This window comes from Neospora caninum, chromosome Ib (assembly GCF_000208865.1).
Source record: "Neospora caninum Liverpool complete genome, chromosome Ib".
In the NCBI taxonomy this organism is placed as follows: Eukaryota; Apicomplexa; class Conoidasida; order Eucoccidiorida; family Sarcocystidae; genus Neospora; species Neospora caninum.
This window is the reverse complement of record NC_018386.1, coordinates 370,417-393,825: the sequence shown is the minus strand read 5'-3', so window position 1 is coordinate 393,825 and position 23,409 is coordinate 370,417. Positions and strand designations below refer to the sequence as shown.

Here is a 23,409-nt window from a genome sequence, read left to right as displayed (position 1 = left end):
AGCAAGGAACGCAGGAAAGAACCCGAAGGAGGTTCACGTGATGCGGGTTTGACGCACCAACAATCCGAACCGGAAACCGGATGCCGTCTTCATTGGAAAGCTTTGGGCGTGCGCTCCACTGGTGACAACACGGGGGCGGCAGGGACTGTTTGAGATTGAATTCACACACGACGCGATTGCCAAGGAGACGAGCGACTCATCGGGGCACCCTATGCACGAGCGCGCGTTTCCGAACGGCAGAGACAAAAGGAAAACGAGGAGGACACAAAGAAGTGAAGCCGCCGCTAAACAAGGCACAGCTGCGCAAAGGAAAGGAACATCCCAGCGTGGGCCGGAGCTGGATCTCCCACGTTCCCATGTGAGGGAAGTGCCCAGCCTCGGTAACCGCTCCGTCGGTCTCACAAAAATAGAACGGGAACGCAGGGGAAGTTGCAAAAGAGACGAACAGATCGCCGCAACCCCCAAAAAGAATCCATGTGCAGCGGCTGGGAATTTTTACAGGAAGAGCGTCCGGTAACGCGGCTCCTTGGACGGGCAAGACATGACGAAGCGACCGGCAGAGAGATGATGGTAAATTCTCCCGCGACGCAGGACGCGAGCGCCTGAAGCGGTGTACGCCGTTTATCCTCGAGCGCACAGGCTGTCGGCTACGGAGAGGAGATCAAGACGGACCGTTCGCGCACGTTAATCGAGGCCATACGTTTCGACAAGAGCCACCCCCAAGACTTTATGAACCCACTGACGACGCCTCGCAGCGCGTGAGGCAGGAGACGTCTCCGACTGGCCCCTGTCGAAAGGAAGCGAAGACTGAAATGCGTGTGTGGAGTTAAGCCGCCATCCAAAAGCAAACGCAGGAGAGCGTCTCTGTCACTGCAAGTGAGACACGCGCCATCTCACCGCTTCAGCTCCGCTTTCCTGTTGCACGTTCTCTCGCCTTTCGTCTTCCGATGTCACGCCTTCTTGCTGCGTCTCAGAGGCAAGCTCTCCAAGGGCTTGGCCGAGCTCGGCGGCGTGCCTCTCCTTCAATTTTGCCAGCGTGAACTCGTGCTTCTCCTGGAGCTGGAGCACACACGGACGACGCCCAGCGAGGAGTCACCACGCGATGTCAGACCCCCTAGGTGCGTTTCCCCCTTCCTCCAAATCCCCGGGCGAGCGTCGCTGCCCAGGTTCACCTCTAGCAAAGGCGTTTTCATTTAGGTTCTGTTCCCAGCGCGGAGCCGGTGTAATCAGTTGCGCTATTCCCCACAAAAAGTGCGCGCACGATGTCTCGGCGTCATTAAAGATGAACGAAACGGAGAGGAACGCGTTGTCGAAAGAGGGACAATGAAATGTCGCTGCATTTCCACACCTGCCTGTCTTTCGGAAGCGCTCATCAGTGCCCCCAGCAGAGCCTGGGGACCCAAGGCCCTCACCGGGGCGCGCTCCGGTCTCAAAGGTATCCCGGGGGAGTCGCTGGCCTCGTGTGAACACTGAGGGCGTGCCGTCACGGAAGAAAGGCAACGGAAGAGAGCAACCCTTGTGGGGAAGCCGCGCTCAAGGCAGATCCTGCGGCGGCTCGGAACGACGCGTGTGATGTCCATTCCTCAGAAAGAAGATGTGGCAGTGCATCCGGCGGTTCGAAAGAGAGCGAGCGAGCACGTGCGAGAAAGCGACGTCTGACTGTGGATTCACAAGATGAATATACAGACGACTCGAGGAGACTGGATGAACGACGGGAACAACACGATCTCCTCCAAGTTGTGTCCTACCTCTTGGCGCACACCGTCGAGCTCCTCCTGCAGCCCTTCCTGCAGACGCGCTCACCCAGGAGACAATTCAGTTTGGAGACTTTGTTCGCTAGAAACGTAAACAGCGAATTTGCAGTTCGCGCTTATAAATAAGATGAGTCTGCCTTGGTTTGCCTTTTAAATACAACTAATCGATGCTGCCTTCCCCCATTCTGCACTCTCCGCTGTCAGCGAACCGAGCAGGGAGAATCCCCCCCGGAATGCACGCTGCCTCCTCCTCTCTCGGTTGGAACGAAGCAAAAAAGAGCGAGAACATGGGCGTTGTCTGGCTTGCCAGTCAAGATGAGAGTGGCGAAGAGACGCAACACGCAGGCGCGCCAGCACATGGAGGGGGCCGTGCCCAGGCAGAGAGAAACGGCAGTCGCTTGAGCGAAGAGATGCTCCACAGCAAACCCCGACGGGGGCAGGCAGTCTAGCTGAAGCATCAGAAACACCCTGTCCCTTGGGATTTGTACGCACGAGCGCACTCAGGTGGAAGCCGGATATTCCGTCACGCTGCGGCATGCGAGTTCACGCGCTGCAGTTTTTGGACCAGAGACCGGTTTTGAGACACAAAACACAGGCGATCCGATGCGCTCGCCTTTTGCGTCTGTTCAGCAGTCGCCTGATCCAGTGCTGGGCCTTGGTGGGGAGACACCGTTCTGGAGGAAGAGCCCATCTGCGTTGCCTTACCCAATAGCGTCGCTGAACTTCTTCAGTAGCCGCCTCGTCTCTGCGAGGAACGGATGCAGGAACAAGACACTCCCACTTCAGACCGTGCCGATCGCCCGGCGGCCGTGTGCGTTGAAAGTGAAAACCGCTGTCGCACGCGCGAGGAACACGGCCCCACACGCCCATGGATACACACGCGGCTAGTCGACGTCGACTGGGAGCGGTCTCGAAGTCACTGTCGCCAAACCCAGAGAGTCGCGAAAACGTAACATCCACGCCCAGTGTTGCCTACCGCCATCTCGCTCAGCGGATGAAAACGAGGAAACAGGCGAAACAGTGTCTGTAGACGCGCGCGCCGCACGCGCCGCACGCACCCCTAGCACGAACGCCGTATGCGGAACACAACTTCTGAGGACGGGAGACTGAACGGTTGTCCATCTGTTCGTGGAAGTCAGTGAATGAACAGGAGATGGGCGTCCACGAAGCGGGTGTGACAGCTTCTGGAGGCGAGCGAAAAATATGTGCATACCGAGGGTGGTTGTGCATGTAGTCCGCTTTCGCTTGATACAGCGCAAAGGCCAATTCTTCGTTCCGGAGTTGCTGGTACGCTTCCAGCTCTTCAAGATGTCGAGCTCGTATCGCCTGCAGGACAAAGACAGAAGGCGAATAGCCGCCGCTGGTCTCTCCTTCGCGCCTCTCGGGCCATGGCTCATCATACAGAAACCACGATGGAAAGACGGGAAAACTTCCCTTGCTGGTAAGAGCATTCAGCGCAACACACTGCAGAAAGACGCGCTGCGACGGAGACAGAGTCGCGAAGCTTCGTAACTCCCCTGACCGACACGGCGGTCCAGCTGCGCTCATCGACACTCAGATCGGCAACCGGTCCAGATGGGAAAGTACGGCCAAACTCGCAGAGGACCCAAGTCGCAAACTAGGAAGGAACTTGGAAAAATGCGACAAACGGAGGCCATGCGAAAGCAGCCTTCTCCAGTCTCACCTCACGCCCGTCTTCCGCCTGTAGACCGTCCTCCCTTCCTTCGAGTCTCTGCCTCCACGCATCCTGCTGAGCCTTCCTCTCTTCATCCAGGCGTGCTTCGATCTCGTTCAGCTGTGTCCGGATAACTACACCGCAGAGCAGTTGCGAGTCCAAACAAAGGGTTAAACACACTCTCGTAATGGCGCAAAACACCACTCGCAAACAATACGGCCAAGGGATCTCCCGCTGGTAGAACCATCCCCTGTTCACTAGGGAGGTGCCGCACAAAGGGCGAGCTGCAAAAAATAGCAAATGGAACCGCTTGGCTGCACAGGGGGGCGAGCGCCCCACACAAAGCGCTCCCGCGTCGGTGACACGACGCAAAGGAGATTGAAATGGATACATCCGTCTCAAGCGTGTCTAGCGCGAGACCACGACGGCAGTGTGTTGAGAGACGCAAAAAGAGGAGAAAGACGTGGTGCGAACGCGCGGTGCCGTTAGACCCGTTTTGGCGTGCGCCAGAGACGGGTCATAGACGCGACGAAGACGCCCGTTTCGAAGGGGCCCAGCAACGAGGCGAGAAACAGGATGGCACAGACCCTCTTATGGAACTTGCGTGTCTCCGTCGTCCCTCGGGAGCGCGAAGAAAAGCGAAGCAAGACAAGAAGGCGTCGGCGCGTTCTGGGGAAACCCGCGATTGGGGCTGTGGCTCTTACCACCGATGAGACGGTCCTTGTCCTCGAGGGCGCTATAGGCTGCAGCCTTCAACTTTTCTCGGAGCCTTCGAGCCTCGATTTCCAATTCAGTCGGTTCCTTTGTAAATCCCAGCTCTGCTGCGCTGCATATGCAAGGACCGCCGATTCAAGACGCAGGTGAGTCTCCACACGTACACGCGTGTGTATACCGAGGCGCGTGTCCGTTGCTGCCAGGCGTTGAACTGGGCACGCCTTTATGTGGGACAGAGGCGCATGCGCAGACATGAGGCACACTCCGGCAGGCACCGAGTGTCTAGTGGGCATCTCAAGCATCTTTAGGGTCGTCCCCTGTTACAAATATGCGTGTGCGCTTATGTACACGTAAAAACGCTGTGTGTTTATGAACTGGATATGGGGGGAACCCGAGAACAACGACGGCAGTCGATGGTGCATCAAGACATCGACAAAGCCTCAAACATGCGTGGCCAAAAAAGACGGCCCTCAGCTTCCACGACTGACGTGCCCTGTCGTCTCGCGCTCACGTTCTCAGAGGCAACGGCACGGCGGTGCTCTTCATTTTAACCGAAAACGCATCTTCCTCGTCCTCTGCCTTCGCGTCCTCCTGCACGCGTTCAACCTCGTTTGCGAGGACAACAATGAGACTGGCTTCATGCGATCTCCGCGTCTCCTCTGCTTGTTGCTTCGAACTCTGAATCCTTTTCCTGAGGTCGTCCTCGAGCGCGGTGCGCTCGTCTTGCCAGGTTCTGATTGCAGAAACACGATCTTTCAAAGAATGGCCAACTCGGAGACACGGGAACGCGTTCTCGGAAAGAGACGCCCCTTGGGCCTCCAACTGTCTGTACACGCGCAGACTCGCCCAGAGCTCAGACGTTATGAATGTCAGGCGTCGAATCAGGTACATCTCCGTTAGTCGCCTTTTTTCAGCCTCCTGAGTCAGAGAGCAAGTACAGCAAAAAAGCAACAGAAATAGGTTGGCCAGTAACTCGCAAAAAAACGAGAGAAGACGCGTGGATGATGGGGCCACGGCCGGTAGCCGAGAACGGAAGCACGCGGGTCTGGCTCCACAAGCCTACTGTTTTCGCTCTATCTCTTCCCGCACATGTGTATGCTTGTACTGTGTAGCTGCGGAAATGTGTGAAGAGGCCACGCGTAGACACACAAACGCGTTGTGGGTCGTCTGCATGCAACCGCTTGAGAACCCGTGGGCAGACTGGAGACGAGCAAATGCCCTCGGAAACTCTAGAAAACCCCCACGCTTCCGCGAAGCAGCCTGAATCGAGACATGCGTGCGGCGTGCATCACTTAGCAGTCATAGACCGCATCCGCCAGGCGAATCGAGCGCTGACAGCGCGTTCGAAAAGTGATGGAATTTACCCTCTTCCTTTGCCGTTCTCTCTGTTTCTCTCTCTGCTTTTGATGCTCCTCCAGGACAACCTCCAGCTCTCGTCGTCGGCTGTGCAGGCTCCTCGTTGCGACCTCGTCGAGGCGTTTTCGCTCCATCGAGAGTTGTCGGCGCCAGACGACCCGGACGGTTTCTTCCGGCGGTCCCTGCGATTCAGCAAAGACACGAACGGACGGACTTTATCGTTGCCCACAGAGACGCCTCCAGATGGGCAAGTGTGCCGTAGCCTTGGAGACTCGTGAAACTCCCCAGTGCAGGATCTAGAGTTACACGCCAGTACGAGGTGGATGGGCGAAGGCCCGCCGCTCTACAGCGAAACGAAAAGAGACAGGTTGCAACGTTTCTGGTGTCTACACAGCCTGTCCTCCAGCGTACGGAGTCCCAGAGACAAGCGGTTATCGTCAGACCCACAACTCTCCGTTCCCTGTTTTCCGCAGTACCTTATGGCATTCAGCACGCACGATGGCCCGTTCAAACCGCCTCATATCTTCGTCGACTCCGCGCTGAAGCCTCGCTTGCTCCTCGAGGACCAGCTGCTCTTGGATGAAAGTTTCGAGCCTTCGCTCGGCGTCTACTTCCGCATCTTCAGCCCTGCGTGGAAAAGAACAGAAAGCCTACACACAACGGCGTGAAGTTGTGTCCATAGCAGCTCCAACAGCGCGAGATGCCAATCGACCTCTTTTTTCCTCTCTTCTCCACTGGATTATGATGCCTTGCCCGCAGACATCCCCCCGCTTTCCCGCTTCCCCTCAAACGTCTTTGCCGTGGCCCTCGCGTTCGAGGCCTCTGTGTGTTCGCCCCAGCTCCAACATTCTTTTTTTTTTCGTACCTTTCAAGATCAGATTTCACTCGGTTGAAGCCTGCGTCTCCTGCACTGAGACAGTTCTTCAACCCAGTCTTGTACTTGTCCTTCAGTGCATCGTATTCGCGTTCGTCCTTGACGGTCAACTTTGCCTCCGCCGCCTCGATGAGCTCACGAACCTTCCGTTGGATCAGCTGGCGTGAGCGCACGAAGGCAGCCTCCGTTTCGGCGTTCGAGACCTTAGCGCCCCCACCCATACTTTCCTGCGCAATCGGAGAGATGCTAACGCGCCAGAAAATGGCTCTCTTAGCGATCTTGCTGTGAAAGATAACAGAACTAAAGTGGGGCGAGTCGGAAACACAATTTGACGAAAACAGTGACAGGAGCTGAAGCGCACCAACGACAACCCTCAGCATAGCCCGGACGCGGGCGTGTATATGTACAGCAGTATAGGCACCTATATATATATCTATATATATATATATATATATATATATGTATATGTATATATATGTATAGGATATCCGACCGGCTTATATTGTTGCAGGTGCGAACAAGGGTTTACTATTATATGTAGCTCTCCCACTGCACCACCCACGGAATCGCGTCGAAGCTTGTGGTGCCTGGCGTCGGGGAGATGCCCCGGGTCGGAGCAATCGTGGCGTGGCGGCGCGTGTTCTCACCCTGAGCACGCGACCAAAGCTTGCGACGGATTTCGAGAAATCGGGATCCACCGACTCTTCAGCCTAATCAGCGAAACCAAACCAGAAGTTCAAACCGAATCCTGTCTTTCAGAGACACGAACGAAGGAGAGGCTTTCCGCTGTGTCGTGTCCCTTGCGACCCTCCGATTTGTGAAGAGCCTGAATCTCTCGGCTGTTGACGCGTCGTTTGAATCGTGAAGAGACCGCGGAAAATTCAAACCATGCTGAGCCCGGAGGAAACGTCCAAGCCTTGCGACACCGGGGAGAAAAGAAGGCCCTCCCCTGAAGTGACGGATGTCCCCCTCTGTCCCAATCGTGTCGGCGGAAATCCAGTCTCTTATTTCGATGTGTCCTACGCCGGCAAAACGGCATGCGCTCTCAGCAACAGTTAGTAGTCTTTCCACAAGAATAGCTAGTGTAGATACTCCTATTTGTTTCGCTTTCATCCCCTTTGTTTTGTCTCGCTTGCTCCTCTTTAAAAGGGTCTCCTTTCTGTCTCTCCCTCACGCCTGTCCTGGCCTCGTGCCCTACCAGCCTCCTCTGGATGTGGCGCTGGGACGCTTGTTCCGAGAAAGCCCGAGTCGCCTGCGTGGCGGCAAAAAGCTCAAAGAGGAGACAGTGCTTGCATGCGTCTACATGCAACTCCTCCCTTTCCCTCTCTTTCGCCTGTCGAAGGCGAAGCGCCTTCAAACGCCAGGCGATCAGTTCCGTGAACTGGTCGCAGGCCGTTCGCGTTGTCTCCGCCTGCTTAGCTTGCAATTCTCCCAGTTCCTAGGCGCATAATACGGGGACAAAGCAAAGAAACCCCAGCGTGGGAAATGGGAAGAAACGCACTCCCTCATAGTTGCGGGTGCATCGACGATTCGGGTATTTATTTGTCTACTTGCATGCGCCAATCGTATGGCATTTACGTTTTGGGGCTTGGCGAGGTGTACGTACACGCTCTCGTATCAGCGATATGTGCACAACTCTGCCGCCCTTCGTGCACTGAGACCCAATGGACACAAAACGAGGAGGATCAGCAGATGGGTAGAAGACACGCGCTTCGCGGTTACCAGTTCCATCAACTCGCGCAGGGCCCCGCCGTTGGTCGCGCCCTCAGCAATTGGTCCTGTCTCTCTCTCGTAGTCCCACCGGAGCCTCTCTTCTGTAGCCTTCACCTCGGCGTCTTGCCTGGCTCATGCACCCACAAACCACGTAGGAACAGGAGCCGAGGCGTGTTTTCGGATCCGTTTGATGAAACTCCGCTCGCCTCACCACACGGGGGGAAAAGGCAGAGCGTTTCAGTTTCGAAGAAGACTCGGCAAGACTGTCGATCCCCCCACACAGATTGCTCTAGAAACAGCAGCCGCACCGGCCGTATAACAGTCGCCAGGAAGAGCATAGAGCGTCTTGCGGATGCAGTGAGGGAACGAGGCACAAGGATCCTGGCACGCATGTCTTCTTCCTTGTAAACGGGAAAGAAAGAAACATGTGTCAGCACGAAAACACACCAGTGGGTGACCGTGCAGAGAAAACATATAGGAATGAACAATAGGAAAGAACAGACACCAAAACGTTGCACAGACATAAAGGCGTCAGTGCCTTTAGATAGGAAGAGACACGTCCCGTGTGACCGTGGAGCGATATATGCGCCGAGAGCGGACTAACCTCTCCGCAAGCGCAGCCAGCAGAGTTGCTTGCTTGGCCTCCATCATCTCTTTCAAACTTCTCTCTTCCCTTTCGTGGACCGTAGACAGGTAGTGAACGACATCGGTCCGCGCGTTCTGCCAACATGCGGGAATTATGGGAAAGGCAGATGAGTGTCTCGCCACGCAAAAAGGTTGAAGACCCCTATGAGGAGCTTGGCTCGGACACTGACGAAGGCGCGTGTAGTTCAAGGAGGTTCATCTGAAAACCAGGCCCTCGTTCATAAAGGAAAAGTCTACAAACGTACATATATATATATATATATATATATATATATATATACATACATACATACATACATACATACATACATACATACATGTGGATCTATGTGCGTCTGAGAGCCAATAGATGCGAAGATGTGATTTAGTGCTGATATCGTTTGAGTCGCACGACAAAATGCCGTGCCTTTGCGTGGCCTTGTAAGAGTAAAGGCGGGGATATACACACGCGGCAGCAACTCGAACAAACATGCACACATTTCAAAAGATGCCTGCGCCCCTCTGGAACTTCGAATCTCGTGCCAGAAATCTGGAAGGGATGCTAGACTGCTTGATCGAACCACGCAGTCCCGTCCCAAACGGGGATACCAGAGACCGTTTGCCGCTGACAGCAAACGGAAGGCGAGTGGCAAACTGCAGCAAACTGCCCCGTCCTCGCCTCTCGCCCGTGGCCGACTTCCTCGTGTAACGCGTTGGCTGAAAACCTGGTGTGTCGCGAAACCGAAACCAGGTGCACGGCTCGACAGACGAAGTTATTCTGAGAACTTGTCACGCCTCCTATGGAGTTACCTTCGCCTTTTCTTCGATTTCCATCGCCTGCCGCTGAACCCAGTCGCGAAGCAGCGAAGCCGTCGCCTGCATGGCTGCCTCGTGAGCTTCCTGGTCGCTCGCCGACGCAGCGACAAATCTTGCGTTCACCTCCTACAAATCGGGATTAGACGAGAAAACAAGGACAGGAACCATCAAGAAAGTTCCACACACGGCGACCTTCAAATCGCTCAGACGGCCTCGCGCTCAGGCGATGTGTCTGTCGCACGCGGCGCCGGCGGCTGAGGCCTTTCAAGCCATTCTGTGAGACCAGGCTCGAGACAGCGCGTCGTTTTCTAGGGCTACCGAGGTGCGTATGGTGAAGGCAAGGGAACCGGCCAGAGAGCCACGAGTGCCCTAGGGTGAAACGCATGAGGCGAAATTCACCTGGGGCTTCCTGTGGAAGTAATCGGCAGGACAGAAGAAACAGAGACTGGAGACTGCGGAGCATTGCTCCAGCATCTCTTTGCCTCGTCTTGGAATCCGGCGCGATTCGCCTTCGGGCGGTAGAGGGGGGGGGTGGACGCGTCTCCCTTACCCTCTCCTGCTGCTTCTCAGCACTTGGGTTCCCTTGCTTACCTTCACGGATGCCAGCAGCATCTTGTCCAGACTATCGCAGGCGACGTCGGCCGTTTTCTCCCCACGTCGGACGGCCCCTTGGAGTGCCCCGTGACAGGAGATAATGTCGTTCTCGGCTGAGACCAGAGCGCTGTCTCGGGCCCGCAAAAATGTTTGAATGCTGCTGGCTTCTGATTGACGCTGAGAAAAAGGTACAAAGTACACCAACAACGACGGCGAAAGCAAGGCCAAGCGCTTGCGGGTTTTCAGCGTTCTGTGGGGGGACTCGCATGTGGGCCATTTCAACTTCACTCTGGACGCGGTTCGCAGTGCCTCACAGACAATGCCACCGTCACACACAGCCGGCCTGGGCGTGCTAGCGCAGGCTTCGAACGAGCAGAGGGAGGTACACTGAAAATAGCCCCGAACCAGCGGCCACGCGGCGAACCCACGGACGACCGGCGTCCAGAACAAAAAGGGGAGGCAAGCAGGAAACAAGAAGCGACTCGGTGGTTTGCGGCAGACCAAAAGCCGCAGGTAAGCTGGAAGAGCCAGCGCCCCCGCGAGATCGGCAAGACGCGGCGGGAAAGGACAGCTTCAGGGACACCTTACCTGCTGCCCGAGAGCAGTACCGAGCGTGCAGAGCATCTCGCTCGCGTCTTGAAGGCTCTCGTGGAGGAACTGGCCTAAGAAACTTCCCACCTGGGGCCGGTAGACAGAGGGAATACGCGGCACAACTGTACGTCAGACGCGGTGAGAAGCCCGCAGCACTACCCGACTCAATTGCAACACGCGAAGAAGTCCTGAAAAGGTGCACGCGCTTGCAGGCAAATGCAATCTACATACCCTATACATCGCTAGTTGCGTAGGACATAGCAACAGAGAGAGACACAGAAAACAGTCTCAGCTGATGCTGGACTGAACGCGCGAAGCGGCGCCGGCGCGAACGGGGCGCGACACGGCACTGGAAACGTTAGGCGTGGGCGTGTGCATCTGCACGAAAACGGAAGCGCATTAAAAGTGTCCAGATGTACGCTTCGGTTGATCCTTGTATTCGAGTTATATCGCTGTCACAAGTCACTTCCTTTCCGAGACGCCGCAAAAAGTGGCTGAGTACAAACTCTTCCTTGCATGCCCTACGAGTAAAGCCGCCGCTAAGACGGGTGCTTGACTCTCTCTTGCTACGTGTTCACGACGACTCCGATACAGCCCCGTAAAGATGTCTACAGACACGCATATCCACGCGGGTCTCTCACCGCCACCTGCGCCCACCTCTGCTGCGCAAGCCAGATCTCTGCGCGCATGGGGAACCACAAATGTTTCGCGAGCAGACGGAAGAAACGAAGAAGAGGGCGTCCCCGTCAGCCTCACCTTCGCTCGAAGGTCGAGGACGTGCTCCGGAGCTTCTTCGCAGATCCCCAGGACTGTGCTTCGTCGTCGCATAATCTCGACGCTCTTGGATTCGCTGGCGTCGAGAAGCTCGGATTCCTGAACGGAGGAAAACAGCGGAATTCGCCTTCCCACATCCATGGCTCGGGGGGAGCGGCGCTGTGGCTGTAATGGGGAGGCAGACAAAGCTGGGAAAGGAAGACAAACACCACCGGAAAGAGAAGGCCTCGAATCGGCGCCACTTGACACACACACGCATGAAGCAGAATGACGAAAAAAGCTGTTCTAACCGAAGATGGAGGAGTTATTTGTGCGCCACATTTGTGCACCCAGGCACCGGATAAGAAGTTGGGGAACTCCCCCGTTGCGCCCTGGGTTTGGAGAAAACGTTTGCGCCCCGCGTCGCGTCTGCTTCGCCGACTCCCAAAGCGGAGGTTGAGGCAGTTCATCCTTACGGCCTCGCGAGTTTCTTGGGCTCTGGCCATCTCCTGAACGAGCAGTCTTCTCGGCATGCGGAGATACTTCAAAATTTGCTCCACGCAGTCCCGATTCTGCGCATCTGATGCCATCCATGCCTGACAGGTGAACCAGTCGCAACTCGGCAGACGAGCGAAAGTGACATATATCTCCGCATTACGGAAGGACAACTTGTCCGTTGACTCCGTCTGGACTTGATATGGACTCCAGCGCGAAGCGAATACATATAGGGAGGCAGTCCCCACGTAAATCTGCCCATGTAAGGTGGACATGCCTAGTCACTCCTCCCAGTACTGGGCACCTCGGCGGTCTGTGCGGCACGTGCCCGCGGATGAATTTCCGCACGGACACACGAGCCACCTTGTCGATTGCCCTCCCCCCACAGAGCATCTTTCCCTTCGCGGGGCTTCTTGCTCTGCCGTTCTCTGCTTCCCGACGCGTTCTCTTTTCGCGTTTGTGGGAATACAGAACCTGACCGCAGGCCTGCAGACGGATACCTGCTTTGAGAAGAAGTCTCTGAACTCGTCCGCGATTGCTTTGCTCATTTCCTGCATGAGTCTGTGGAGTTCCCTTTCCTTTTCTGCGCGTTTCTCCCTCAACGTCTGCGCGATCTCTGCCACGTATTCCGATGTCTTTGAAATCAGCTCCAGGCTCCCTGCCACAATTCGGGGGTCGACTCCCTGCAGCAGCTGAAGCGCCCCCTCTCGCGCTCTCTCTTTGTGCGCCTCTTGGGCCTCGAACCCAAGCGAGGCTTTCTCTGGGCGGAGGACACCGGGAACCTGGAAGAGGAGATGGCGCCTACAACATGCCACGGACAGGAAGAACAAGGGCAGCGGCTACACTCTAGACCACACCGTGAGAGCGCAGTTCAGCGCCGCATTGTTAGGGGACTCCTCTGACTGAAACGGTCGCATGTACGGTAAAGCTCCGCTGCTGTCGGACACGAGGCACGCCATGCCTTTTTGGGCCGATCCCTTTGATGTCACGAGCTAACAAAGACTCTTGGTTCTTTGGACTCCCCCGCTGCGTCCTCTCTGTGCCTCACAGAACTTTCAACTCGTTACAAAACGAGGCTTCGTCCAGAAACGTGCACGAGGATGCCGTAACGCATGTTCCTAATTTCATCCAGCTGCTGAAATCGAGCCCCCATCGCACGCAAAGGACTCTGCGCAAACGGTTCACAGGGGCGTTCTTTCCGTACCTTCTGTAAGGCAGCGCCGTTACGTCTTCAACGTCGAAATCGAGGTCTTGGACGTTCAGAACCCAACCCCAGACCAGCAGTAGGCCGATAAGGACCACCGCCGCTATGACGAGCCTTAACATCGAGCCCCAGTCGGCGACTTCGTAGATGTCGGGATTCAGGCGAATGCCGACAGCGGCGAGGCTTTCGCGGGTGCGCCGCCGAGGCACTGTGGCGCTGTCTCTGCACTTCAACTTCTCATCGAGGAAGCGAAGAATCGAATACTGCTTTGGATTCAAGCTCGACGCAAACACGTACACGCCCGGCTCGTTAAAGGTGTACGCAAAGAGGACGTAGTCAACCCCAGCTTGGACCTCCCACTCGAGTTGCCTGGAAGCGAGGAGTCGGCAGACAGAAGGTGCCAAGTCAGCGGATCTCAACCGGAAGGCGAAGAGGAAAGGAGAAGAAGAACGGCGAGCACGCACCGCCCACGCGTCTTCCACTGTGGCGAGATGCGGGGACACGGACGGCGTTTTCTGCGTGTGCGCGCGCGTGAACGTGCAGAGCATGCACATGCATGTTCATATGTAGGGCCCCCGACCAATCCACATCCTCACGGCATCTGCGAGGGATACGTGCAGGCATGCAAACGCCTGTTCAAAAACTGTGCGGAAAAAACGGAAGGAGGTAGTGATGAAACTAGACGTCCCACTGGGTTCAGCCTCTGGCGAGCGGGACGTCGGAACGCACAGAACGTTGTAGAGAGGAAACGCGCTGTTTTGCTGTTTTGTCACCCCCGGACTGATCCCGCTTCGAACGAGGCTCCTCGCTGTGTCCAATGCCCTCACCAGCGCGCAGTATAGCCGTGGGTCTGGTGCTTAGAAAGGCCGACTCGGGACATCGTTCGGCCAACGCATCGCGGGACGCACTCCCGCAACGAGAGAGAAGGTGAAGGTGTCTCGCACAAGAGCCGAAGAATCTCACCAAAGCGAAGGCGGCCTACCTGAAACTGCCATAGTCAAATTCCCGGTTGGTGTTCACCAGGCTGTCTTTGACATACACAGGATAGTTGTTTTTCCCGAGTCTCCATACCACCGTTGTCCCCACAGGGAGACACTGGACAGGCCAGGGGACCCCAAGCAAGGTCTCGCTGGCCTGTATGGTGGCGCGGCGACGCGCGTGGGGTGCGAGGCCGCGCGCGAGATTTTGCAGCTCCGCAATCAGTGCTGACGGAGCCCCAAACAGACTCGCCATGTACCCTGATCGCGAGGACACGGACACCGCGGTACGCAAAACGAAGCAGTCTGCAAAGGGCCCTCTGTGGACGTCCTTGTCACGTGAGAAAGCGGCTCTGTGGAGATGGAAAACCCAGTCGCCGTTCCGATCTGCCAGTCGGGTGAGTGACGCGATCGGCGGCTATTCCCATTGACAGGCGAAGAAAGAAGAAGCGTCTAAACGAAGAACAGAACGGCATCAAAGCCGGTGACGGGGGATGGGTGACAGGGGATGGGTGACAGGGGATGGGTAACGGGGGCTGGGTAACGGGCGTAGAATCGCTTGTGTCCAGCGGGCACAGCGCAGATTTCAAACCCCAGTGGCTCTCGAGGCCTGACGAGGGGGGTCTCAATCCACGCCCTCCGTTAGACGCCTTATGCCGGAGTCGAAATTCACACGCCGATATCGATCGGCATCTCAACAGCCCGAGGGGGACGCTCTGCGTGCTACCGTATGTGCATGCAGATCTTCTGCGTCATTCGCGGCGACTGGGGGAGGTGAAAACTAGAGAGACAGCCCCCCGCTCTTCGAGGCCAAACTGGAGGAACGGAGCGCGTCCAGGGGCTGGGTGCGTCCTCTCAAACGTGCGTTCTTTGTCTTGGATTTTTTGCCCCTGTCAAAACGCGTTCGTTTTCGAAGCTCGTGATTCTTCACGTTCTGCCGGGGTCGGCGAGGCATGGGCGACGCAGATATGACACTATCCCTGGAAGCCTGCGGTCCGCACCGCCCACATCTTTTACAGCACTCTTCTCTCTTGCACAGCTGTTTGCTCTGCTTTTCCCTGTCCCGCTCCTTCTTCTCACGCATGCGGATGCCTGCGTTCGTGTTTCTCTGGCCTTTACCTGTGGTCAAATCTTGGAGTTGGAGGATGCATCGCTCGCCGGCGGTGCATGCGGGCGTTCCAGCGAGGCGATCGGGCCGGAGCGACGCAAGCGAGATTTCTGCGACCGTCTGGATGTCTCCAGAACTCAGCGTCTCTTCAAATACGAACGTGTCATCTGCCAAGAGCATGCGCGTTGCCTGCCGCTGACAGGCAAGGCCGCACTCTGAGATCTGGGACGGGGTGGTGAAACACATGCAGAGGCCAGACACTTCATTGAACTCCCCTCCGCCTTCCCCGCATTCGTCGACGCAGGCAGTCGAGGGATCCACGCAGTCCCCTGAGGCGTCTCGCGACTGTCCGGTTCCGCAGCGCTCGTGAACCTGAAAACACAAGGTTATTAAACTGTAAGAAAGTACACTGTGAAACGTTTTGGAAAGGGAAATACAAGTTAGAAAAGGCGAAGGGAAACGTGGAATATATGCCAACAAGCACATGAAGGTTGTATCCTGTTTTTGCTGAAAAGGATACTGTCACCCAAGTTCACCCGATTTCGGCTAACTCCGTGCCAGCAGCGTAAGCTGCCCGGCCAGAAGAGAGAGAGAGAAGAGAGACAAGCAAAAAAACACGTGACGCGATTTCAGCTTTATGTTCCTTTTTCGTCGACGGCAAACCGTCCAGTATGCAGACCGAAGGAATAGGGCGAGGCATAGGAATGGACAGGCAGGTGAGAACAGATCAAACAGGTTTCCAGGACGCGATACATGCAAACGTTAGGACAACGTTTCTCGCAGAAGCAGTGGGAGAAACTTACAACCTGGTAGCAGTTTCCGTCGCCATCTTCGGAGGCCATATCCACCCCGTTCTTCAAAAAGATGAACCCAGGTTTACACACACAAGACTTGTCGCTCGGCTGAAACATCCGGTTCTCCCCCTTGCAGTTGCACGTGAGAGACCCAGGAACGCTTGTTGCGCTTGCCCCGCACATCGAGCACGTCGACTGTCCAGACAGCTCGTTGAACGTCCCAGCCTGCGTCGAGAGCCCATATGAAAACCAACGCCAGCAGCTGGATATGGCAAGCGTCTCTGGAGCCATTTTCAGTTCTCTAGGTATTATCCTATGTGTTATGCTGGCTTTCTCAGATTCGAGGTACACCTGTTTTTGGATCACGGATCCCCTCGAAGCAGTGGAATAGCGCGTGGACAGCCACGAACCGTAGTATGTCACGTGTGCGTATCCCCTGTCACTTGGAACTCGCGGTCGAGAGATTGTCCCCACTCAAAAGCCGCATTCGGTGTGCGCGAGTAGCTCCGTGTTCAATCGCTCTGCCCGTCAAAGGGCGCGCGCACGTTTGTATACGTAGATGCAGTCCAGAATGTGCATGCAAAGACACGTGTTTTTGTCCAAGTGCGGTTGTGTCCTTCTCTGCGGCGCCCCTCAGAGTCGCTCTGTCCGGACGCTTCTGCACTGTTGTTCCGGAAGGCAGCGGGAGAGGAGAAAGTCGGCACGACAGTGCGAGCGTAGCGGCTCGGGAGAACGCCAAGGCCTCTGGCTGCGGCTCTACGCTGGCTATACAGAACGCCTCGCAAACTCGACCTCTCAGACGTGCAGGCAGATGAACGGTGTGAATTTACATCTGTCGCTTTCCTACGCCCGTGCAGATGCGATCTGCGTGCGGCAGCAAGCTTCGTGGGCGTGTGCCGCCAAGAAAAAATGCCGTTATGCCACGTTTTAGGCGGCGAGCGGCTGAGCCCGCCTTTACACATTCGACCGTGTCTTCACGAGGTGATCCAAGGTCGCCCTCCTGGAACAGCAGACCGTTTCAATAACTTTTCTGGTCTTACCGGGCAGAGCGTGCAGTCCTCTTCCGCTTTCAGTCCTCGTCTCATTCCGGCTGACCCGGCGGGGCACGGCGACGCTTCGAGGGCTCCAGGGAGACAGAAGTGCCCCAGCGGGCAGAGCTGGCCTTTGTCGGTCTCCTTGGACTCAGGTTCGCTGGCACAAAACAGGAACGGAGAACCCGAAACCCAGCAGGAGACACAGCGTAACGGCAGAAGGCCACGCAGAACGCGCATCAACTCGATCCCCCACGCAGCACTAGCTGCCACTCCCTCCGGTGGCTCTTGTCGAGCGCAGGGCGTTGTGATTTGACTGCCGAAAAACGTGTGGAAAGACACAGCGATTGCGCGGCGCTCGCGCTTCCCACGCACCCACGTGCGTGAGGCGTATCCGACTGGAGCAGCCAAGAAGCGGGAGAGGCTAACGCGGCCGAAGGAATGTGAGAGGAGCTGAGTCCGAGCGTATAAACCTTTCTCTAACGGGGCCAGTTGTGGCTGTCGCATCGTTCAGCGAGAAGACCCCAACACGCCGCTTTCCTTTTAACGCACGTGCCTGACAAGGAGCGCGGCGTTCGCGAGAACGAACTGGCCGTTGCAAATGAACATGAGAACACAAAGCACAGCCTCCATCCAACTACCTTCAGCAATGCTCAGCATCTGGTGTCTCTCTTCTCTTGACTCTGTAATTGAACGAACTCATCCGAATCACGGGTGGGGTCAGGCCTACAGCGAAAGGCAGCTTCGGCCCGCCCCGCGGCCGCTCGCGATACGGCAAAAACAGTTGGACGGACTCTCTTTTCTTTCTCGCCTCAGTTCGCCGTTTCAGCCTCACCTAGAGATGCATCCTTCATAACACAGGAAGCCTGCTGAGCAGATCGAGCAGCCCGTCGAGCCCGCGGCGTCCGCGAAGGAGCCCTGAGCGGCACAGGCAACAAAGCGAGATTTCCAAGCGTTGCCACACAGAGCGCGCCCCCCAACGCGCTTGCGACTGAGTGGGATACGAAACCGAACCCTGCGTCGAGCGGGCAGGATAGGAGTTTCAAATACCCTTCGTAGACGCGACGCTCCTCCAGAAAATGAGCCTAACTCCAAGGGACGACGTGTGCCGCGCAGCGTCCGGTCGATCGCGTGACCCGAAAGCACCAGAGACGCTCGGTACGTTTTGAAACGTTGCCAGAGAGAGGCCTCTCTCGTGCGTCTCGCTGTGGGGCGACGGACGCGAACACCAGAGGCACTTCGGCGTTCACGAGACAGATTCACGAACGTGTCCCCTTCATATCATACAGTCCTGAACTTTTCGCGGGCCGCGCAAGCGGAAGCTCCCAGAAGGACCACGGCAGCGCGGTCGACCGCCTCTCCAGACCTTCCCTGATTTTTTTTCAAAACGCAGAGCCCGAGACGCGCTTACAGCAGGACAGATGACGCATTGTGCCTCAGAGCCGCCGACGGTGCCCACCGCCGGAGGCGGCAAGAACGTCCCCTTCGGGCACAGGGTGGGTTCCCTCGCCCCCGCCACGCACAAGGCTCCAGAGGGACAGGGCTCTGGGCTCGGCGCCCCCAGGGGGCAGTAGAAGCCCGCAGCCGCACACGCCTTGGGCGCACTCGACTGAAGGGGACAGAAACTTGACGGGGGACAGATCACGGGAGACATGGAACCCGCGGGGCAGTAGTACCCAGCGGGACAGATACTCGTCGGTCGAGCCGTGCCTTCGGAACTGCAAAAGAATCCAGCTGCAGACGGAGCGGCAAATCGAGACCACAAAAAAAAGTTATGGTTCGGGCTCGCGAGCGTCGCTCAATAACTAACAGGTGTGTGCAAATGCGTTCACACAGCTGCTACACATGTCGCGAGTCAGCTCCAGTCTCTCCGTTGTTCGGAACACACGTCGCCGCCTCTAGGCGACGCAGGACAGATCAACGGTGACCAGAGCCAAGGCGTTGCAGAGAACGAATGAGCCGCACGCGACTTCCTAGGGCCACCCGCCATGCTCGCCTTCTACGCAAGAGAGGAAAGGAAGGTTTGTTTGGCCTGGAGACCCATTGTAACTCCGCGACAATATCGCATTCGTCTCTACGGCGCCGGTTCCTCACACGTGTGTGTGCATGCGTTCAAACCTACCGGGGCAGGGTAGGCAGCTTTCCGCAGACGCACCGCCCGTGAAGGCGTTGTACGTTCCAGGGATGCACGGGACGGGTTCCTTCGTCCCTTCCGGGCAATAGTAGCCCGCAGAGCAGAGGAGACCGTCGTCAGCAAGATCCGAGGTCCCAGCGGGACAGTGGAACCCAGACGGACAGCTGACACAGTCTCCGAGGCTCTCCGCTTTCTCTCTGGAGCCGAGAGTGCCCTCGGGACAGGGCGAGGGTTCCCGCGAAGCGAACGGGCAGTAGAAGCCGCGCGGACATGGGTAGGGGACTGGGTCGTTGTCTTTGCAAAAGTACCTACGGGAATCCGACAGCCCACACAAGTGGACGCAAGGAGCGGGGAGAAACGGACGGTCACGCATCAGAAAGGGCGAGCTGACGCAGGAACGGACAAGGCACACGCTTGGCGTTTTCACAGGCCTTTGCCTGATTGCAGAGAGTGCACGGTACCACGAGGCTCCAAACAGTCATGTACGCCACGATCCAACGGCACCGAAACAAACGGCGACACAGGTTACTGCGACCTTCTCCGGAAAAGGCGCGACTGATTTCTGGAGAGACCGCGGGGCGACTGAGCGAGAGAACGCAAGTCAGGGACAGCTAGAAAGGAATGCAACGGAAACAGATGCGCCCGGTAAAACACCTAAGCTGGCGACGAAAGTGTTCCATTCGCATGACACGCATGCAGACCTTGCAGACGCCGCGGATCTCGAGGGGGAGCCTCGCAGCTTCAGAGATCGATCTTGCCAGCGCGGCGTTAGGGGCACGCGCACGCCGCTGGAATTCTGGCGTGCCTGACACTGTTCAAGAGACTGCGCTGGAGTGTGCAGACGACTGGGCAAAGCGACAAGCACCTTTGGCGGGGCCCGTCGTTTGTCTTACCCGGCCGGGCAAAGGCTGCAATCGTTTTTCCACCGTCCTCCAGTCTCGAGCCTCGCTGTGTTGGCGCCGCAAGCCGCGGGGGTCGTCGCTCCCGCCACGCAGTAGTGCCCAGGAGGACACGGAATCCCTCCATAGAGAGAGACCCCTGCCGCCAGGTTTCGCCAGTTCTCCAAAGTGAGCAGGACCGCGGAGTGGGACTCAGACGATGGGATGAACGGTGACGGCGGCATGTAGTCGGCATTCGGATTTGGCAGCCAGTTCCCGAGACCGCAGAGAAAGCTGCGAAGCAAGGCATCACGCGGGAGCCTTCTAGCGCGTATGTCCGTCGACATGTGCATGTACATAGGTCAGTATCCTTGTAGGCAGATCAACGCGTGTGGCTTCGTGAAACCTATCTCAGCTGTCACACATGCGTTTCCTTAGGCATCACCAGTGCCGCCGCATCAAATAACGCTATTTCCAGCGATGGCGTCGGATCCCTAGGATGAGAAACCGACACAACGTCCATCGCCAAAGAGGTCGCATCGCCGCGCAACACGCTGGCTGAACTCCTTCCAAAAGCACACGGAAGGCTCGCTTCACGGCCACGTACGAATGACACAAATAAGTTGTACATGTCTATACGCACATGTGGACAGAGACACAAAACGTTAGTCGATCACGCTTTATCACTCCATCACAGTTCGTGTCCTTCCCAGCTCTTTTTTCGTTGAGGTGACGACGGTTCGAAGCACAGATCAAGAAACCCACCCAGGTGCGCACGGCCCCGCAATCTGGCCTGCGCGGCAGTAGTGGCCGAGGGTGCACGGGAGACATGACCCAGCGGTCGTCGCCGCGTTCGACGCTTTGAAGTAGGAGCCCGCAGGACACGGCCTGCCCACTCCGCTCCCCGCATCGCAGACCTGAGAGAAAAGATGAAGAGAAAGCGTGGACTGTGGTTGGGTCCACTTTGCCGGCGAGAGGCCGACCAGGCATTCCATGTCGGTCGAGCGATCCGTGCGGCTGTGGATTCGCAACCAGGCAGCGCGTCACTCGCCGCCCAAACGGGGCTATTCGTGCCTCAGATCCCGAACGTCGGGAGGAATCAGAACTACGCAGTAGGAGTGTGGCAGACCCGCAAGGCCTCTGTTGGACTATCTGTTCGGACCATTAGCCGCCGCACGAACAGATTCCATAAGGGTCAAGGAACTCGCGAGCATGCAGCTGCTTCATGCGAAGCAGCTGCAGCTGCCTGGCAAGGCTGGCTCGTGCTGTTTTCGCTTGATCTCTGCCATAGCGCTGAACTGCCTGTCATCCCTCGAGGTTCTCGTTTCTCTCCTTTCATCTTTGTTCGAGTTCATCTCGCGCCTCTTTCCCACACGGAAGCGTCATCACGTCGAGCCGCGCACGCGCGTCGGAAGACCGCGCAGCAATGCTTTTGTCAGCCTTGGGCGGCTACCCATGACAGGGGGTAGTGCGTTCTGGCCCTGCAGCGCTCGTTTATGCACGTGACACGGGACGCTCGATCCCTCCGTACCCAGGTAGCCGTACCACCAGCCCCACGCCCGTCTCTTTGCTTCCGTTCCACTTCTCCCCAGTCCGCTTTTCTCCCCTCACTTACGTGTCCGCTCTTGCAGGGCTGCGGTGCCTCGCCCGCCTTCAAACAGAACTTCCCCGCAGGACACGCCTGACAGGCCTGTTGTCCTTCCTCTTCAGTGTACTGGCCGAGCGGGCATCCGCGCGGCGCGGCTGATCCCTCGGGGCACACCCAGCCTGCAGGACAGGCGCCGCCCTCGTTGCCTGGACCTGGGCGCGCCGTCTTTGACCCGGCCGTGCAGAAAAAGCCAGCTGCGCAGTCTCCGGAGGGTTCCTGAAGGCCCGCAGCGCTGCAGAACTTCCCCGGCGGGCACGGTTTGCACTCAGTTGAAGTTGTCGAATCCTGCCAGGAAGACGCGACACCCAGGGCCAAGAGGCAGGCGACAGGACACCGGTGACTCGTAGATCCTGCGCCTCGGGCCGACTGAATCCTCTCCCCAGGGCGGCTCCCAACACAGAAGGCGGATGCGTCTCTGCCTAGAATGTAGGAGAGGAAGGGCCGAGCATGGCATGTGGAAAGCGGATGCTGCCAGCAGATTGCAGAGCTGAGAGCTGACGGATCTATTTCTCACATAGACTTCTCTGAAGGAATCTTCTTCACCCCGTGTCTGCACACGCTTGGCACGAACCCGAACTTTGCCCCGTCTTTTCACGCAGCTCACCTGATACGTTCCCGGTTCGCACGCCACAGGTCGTGCGCCAGCTGTGTCGCACTTATGCCCCTTGGGGCACCGACCGCTGACGGCTCCGTCGAGCCCAAACACCTGGTCCCAGTCCGCCGGAGTGCCGGCGGCCCCGCCGCAGACAAATCCCACGAAACACTTGCCGGACGCCGCCCTTAACCCTCCTTCCCCGCAGTAGTGTCCCTCGGGGCAAGGCGTGCATTCTGTCGCACCTGCGTCAGCCTGGAAGGTGCCGACGGGACAAGGGAGCGGGCGCGCGCTTCCTTCTGGGCACGCGTGGCCAGCCGGACACGCCTTGACGCCTGCTGGATCTCCAGCAGGCGTTCCGGGCCACGGGCAGAACTTCCCCGCTTCACAGGGTGTGCAAGAGCTGGCGCCTTTCGCGCTCGTTGTCCCTGGACGACAGGGCTAGAAAAGGAATCGAAGGAGAGCCACACGGAAAACAGGCAATGTCCTGTCTTATCATGTGTGTGCTTGCATGTAACGCGCGTATGCCTATCTGGACTAAGATCGACGGCTGCAGAGCTCGCTGGCCTCCAGATCACAGCCTGGACTCAAGCACGGACTTCATCTTGTCGCTTTACAGCCGATTTGCACTTGGCGGTGCGGGCTGGGGCTCAAACTGTTTGAGGGAACGGTCACACATCTCCAACAGCAGAGACGCGGAGGTGCACAGACACGACGAAAGGGCCCCACAAACGGTTCTTCTCCCGCATGGCCCACCTGGAGAGAACGGGACGCGAATGATCTGTAGACCTCTCCTAGACGCCTCCGGGTCCCGCCATCCCTCATTTCCTCCCTTGCTCCTTTTGCTTACAAGCATTTTGAAGGAGCCTCGAGGGCAGTAGAAGCCTGCGTCGCATTGCTTCCCGGTCTTCCCATCCACCGGCGCTGCAGTCGTCGCTCCCTCGAGACAAATGTAGCCCTCGTCGCACGGCAAGGAGACTCCGGACTCTGGGCAGTGGAAACCAGGCTCGCACGGGACGCACTCGTCGGCGGCCGTCGCTCCTGCGGCTGCAGTTTGTGTTCCTCTAAGGACAGAGCAACACAT

General features: G+C 57.4%; 1 protein-coding gene across 1 annotated transcript; it reads right to left on the bottom strand.

Moving 5' to 3' along the window:
• Positions 1–867: 867 nt before the first annotated feature.
• NCLIV_002800 (hypothetical protein) lies at positions 868–23,409 on the bottom strand (the record flags this gene model as incomplete). Its single annotated transcript, XM_003879778.1, has 31 exons — positions 868–1,059; positions 1,749–1,787; positions 2,460–2,499; positions 2,968–3,080; positions 3,439–3,563; positions 4,134–4,255; positions 4,655–5,061; positions 5,976–6,126; positions 6,365–6,600; positions 7,021–7,083; positions 8,096–8,213; positions 8,691–8,806; positions 9,521–9,652; positions 10,118–10,297; positions 10,709–10,833; positions 11,353–11,584; positions 11,941–12,060; positions 12,460–12,760; positions 13,164–13,532; positions 14,146–14,401; positions 15,260–15,620; positions 16,052–16,267; positions 17,083–17,233; positions 17,909–17,991; positions 18,485–18,807; positions 19,196–19,515; positions 20,101–20,379; positions 20,851–21,002; positions 21,701–22,018; positions 22,338–22,766; positions 23,176–23,409. 31 exons carry the CDS (start codon positions 23,407–23,409, stop codon positions 868–870), a joined length of 6,303 nt encoding a protein of 2,100 aa, XP_003879827.1.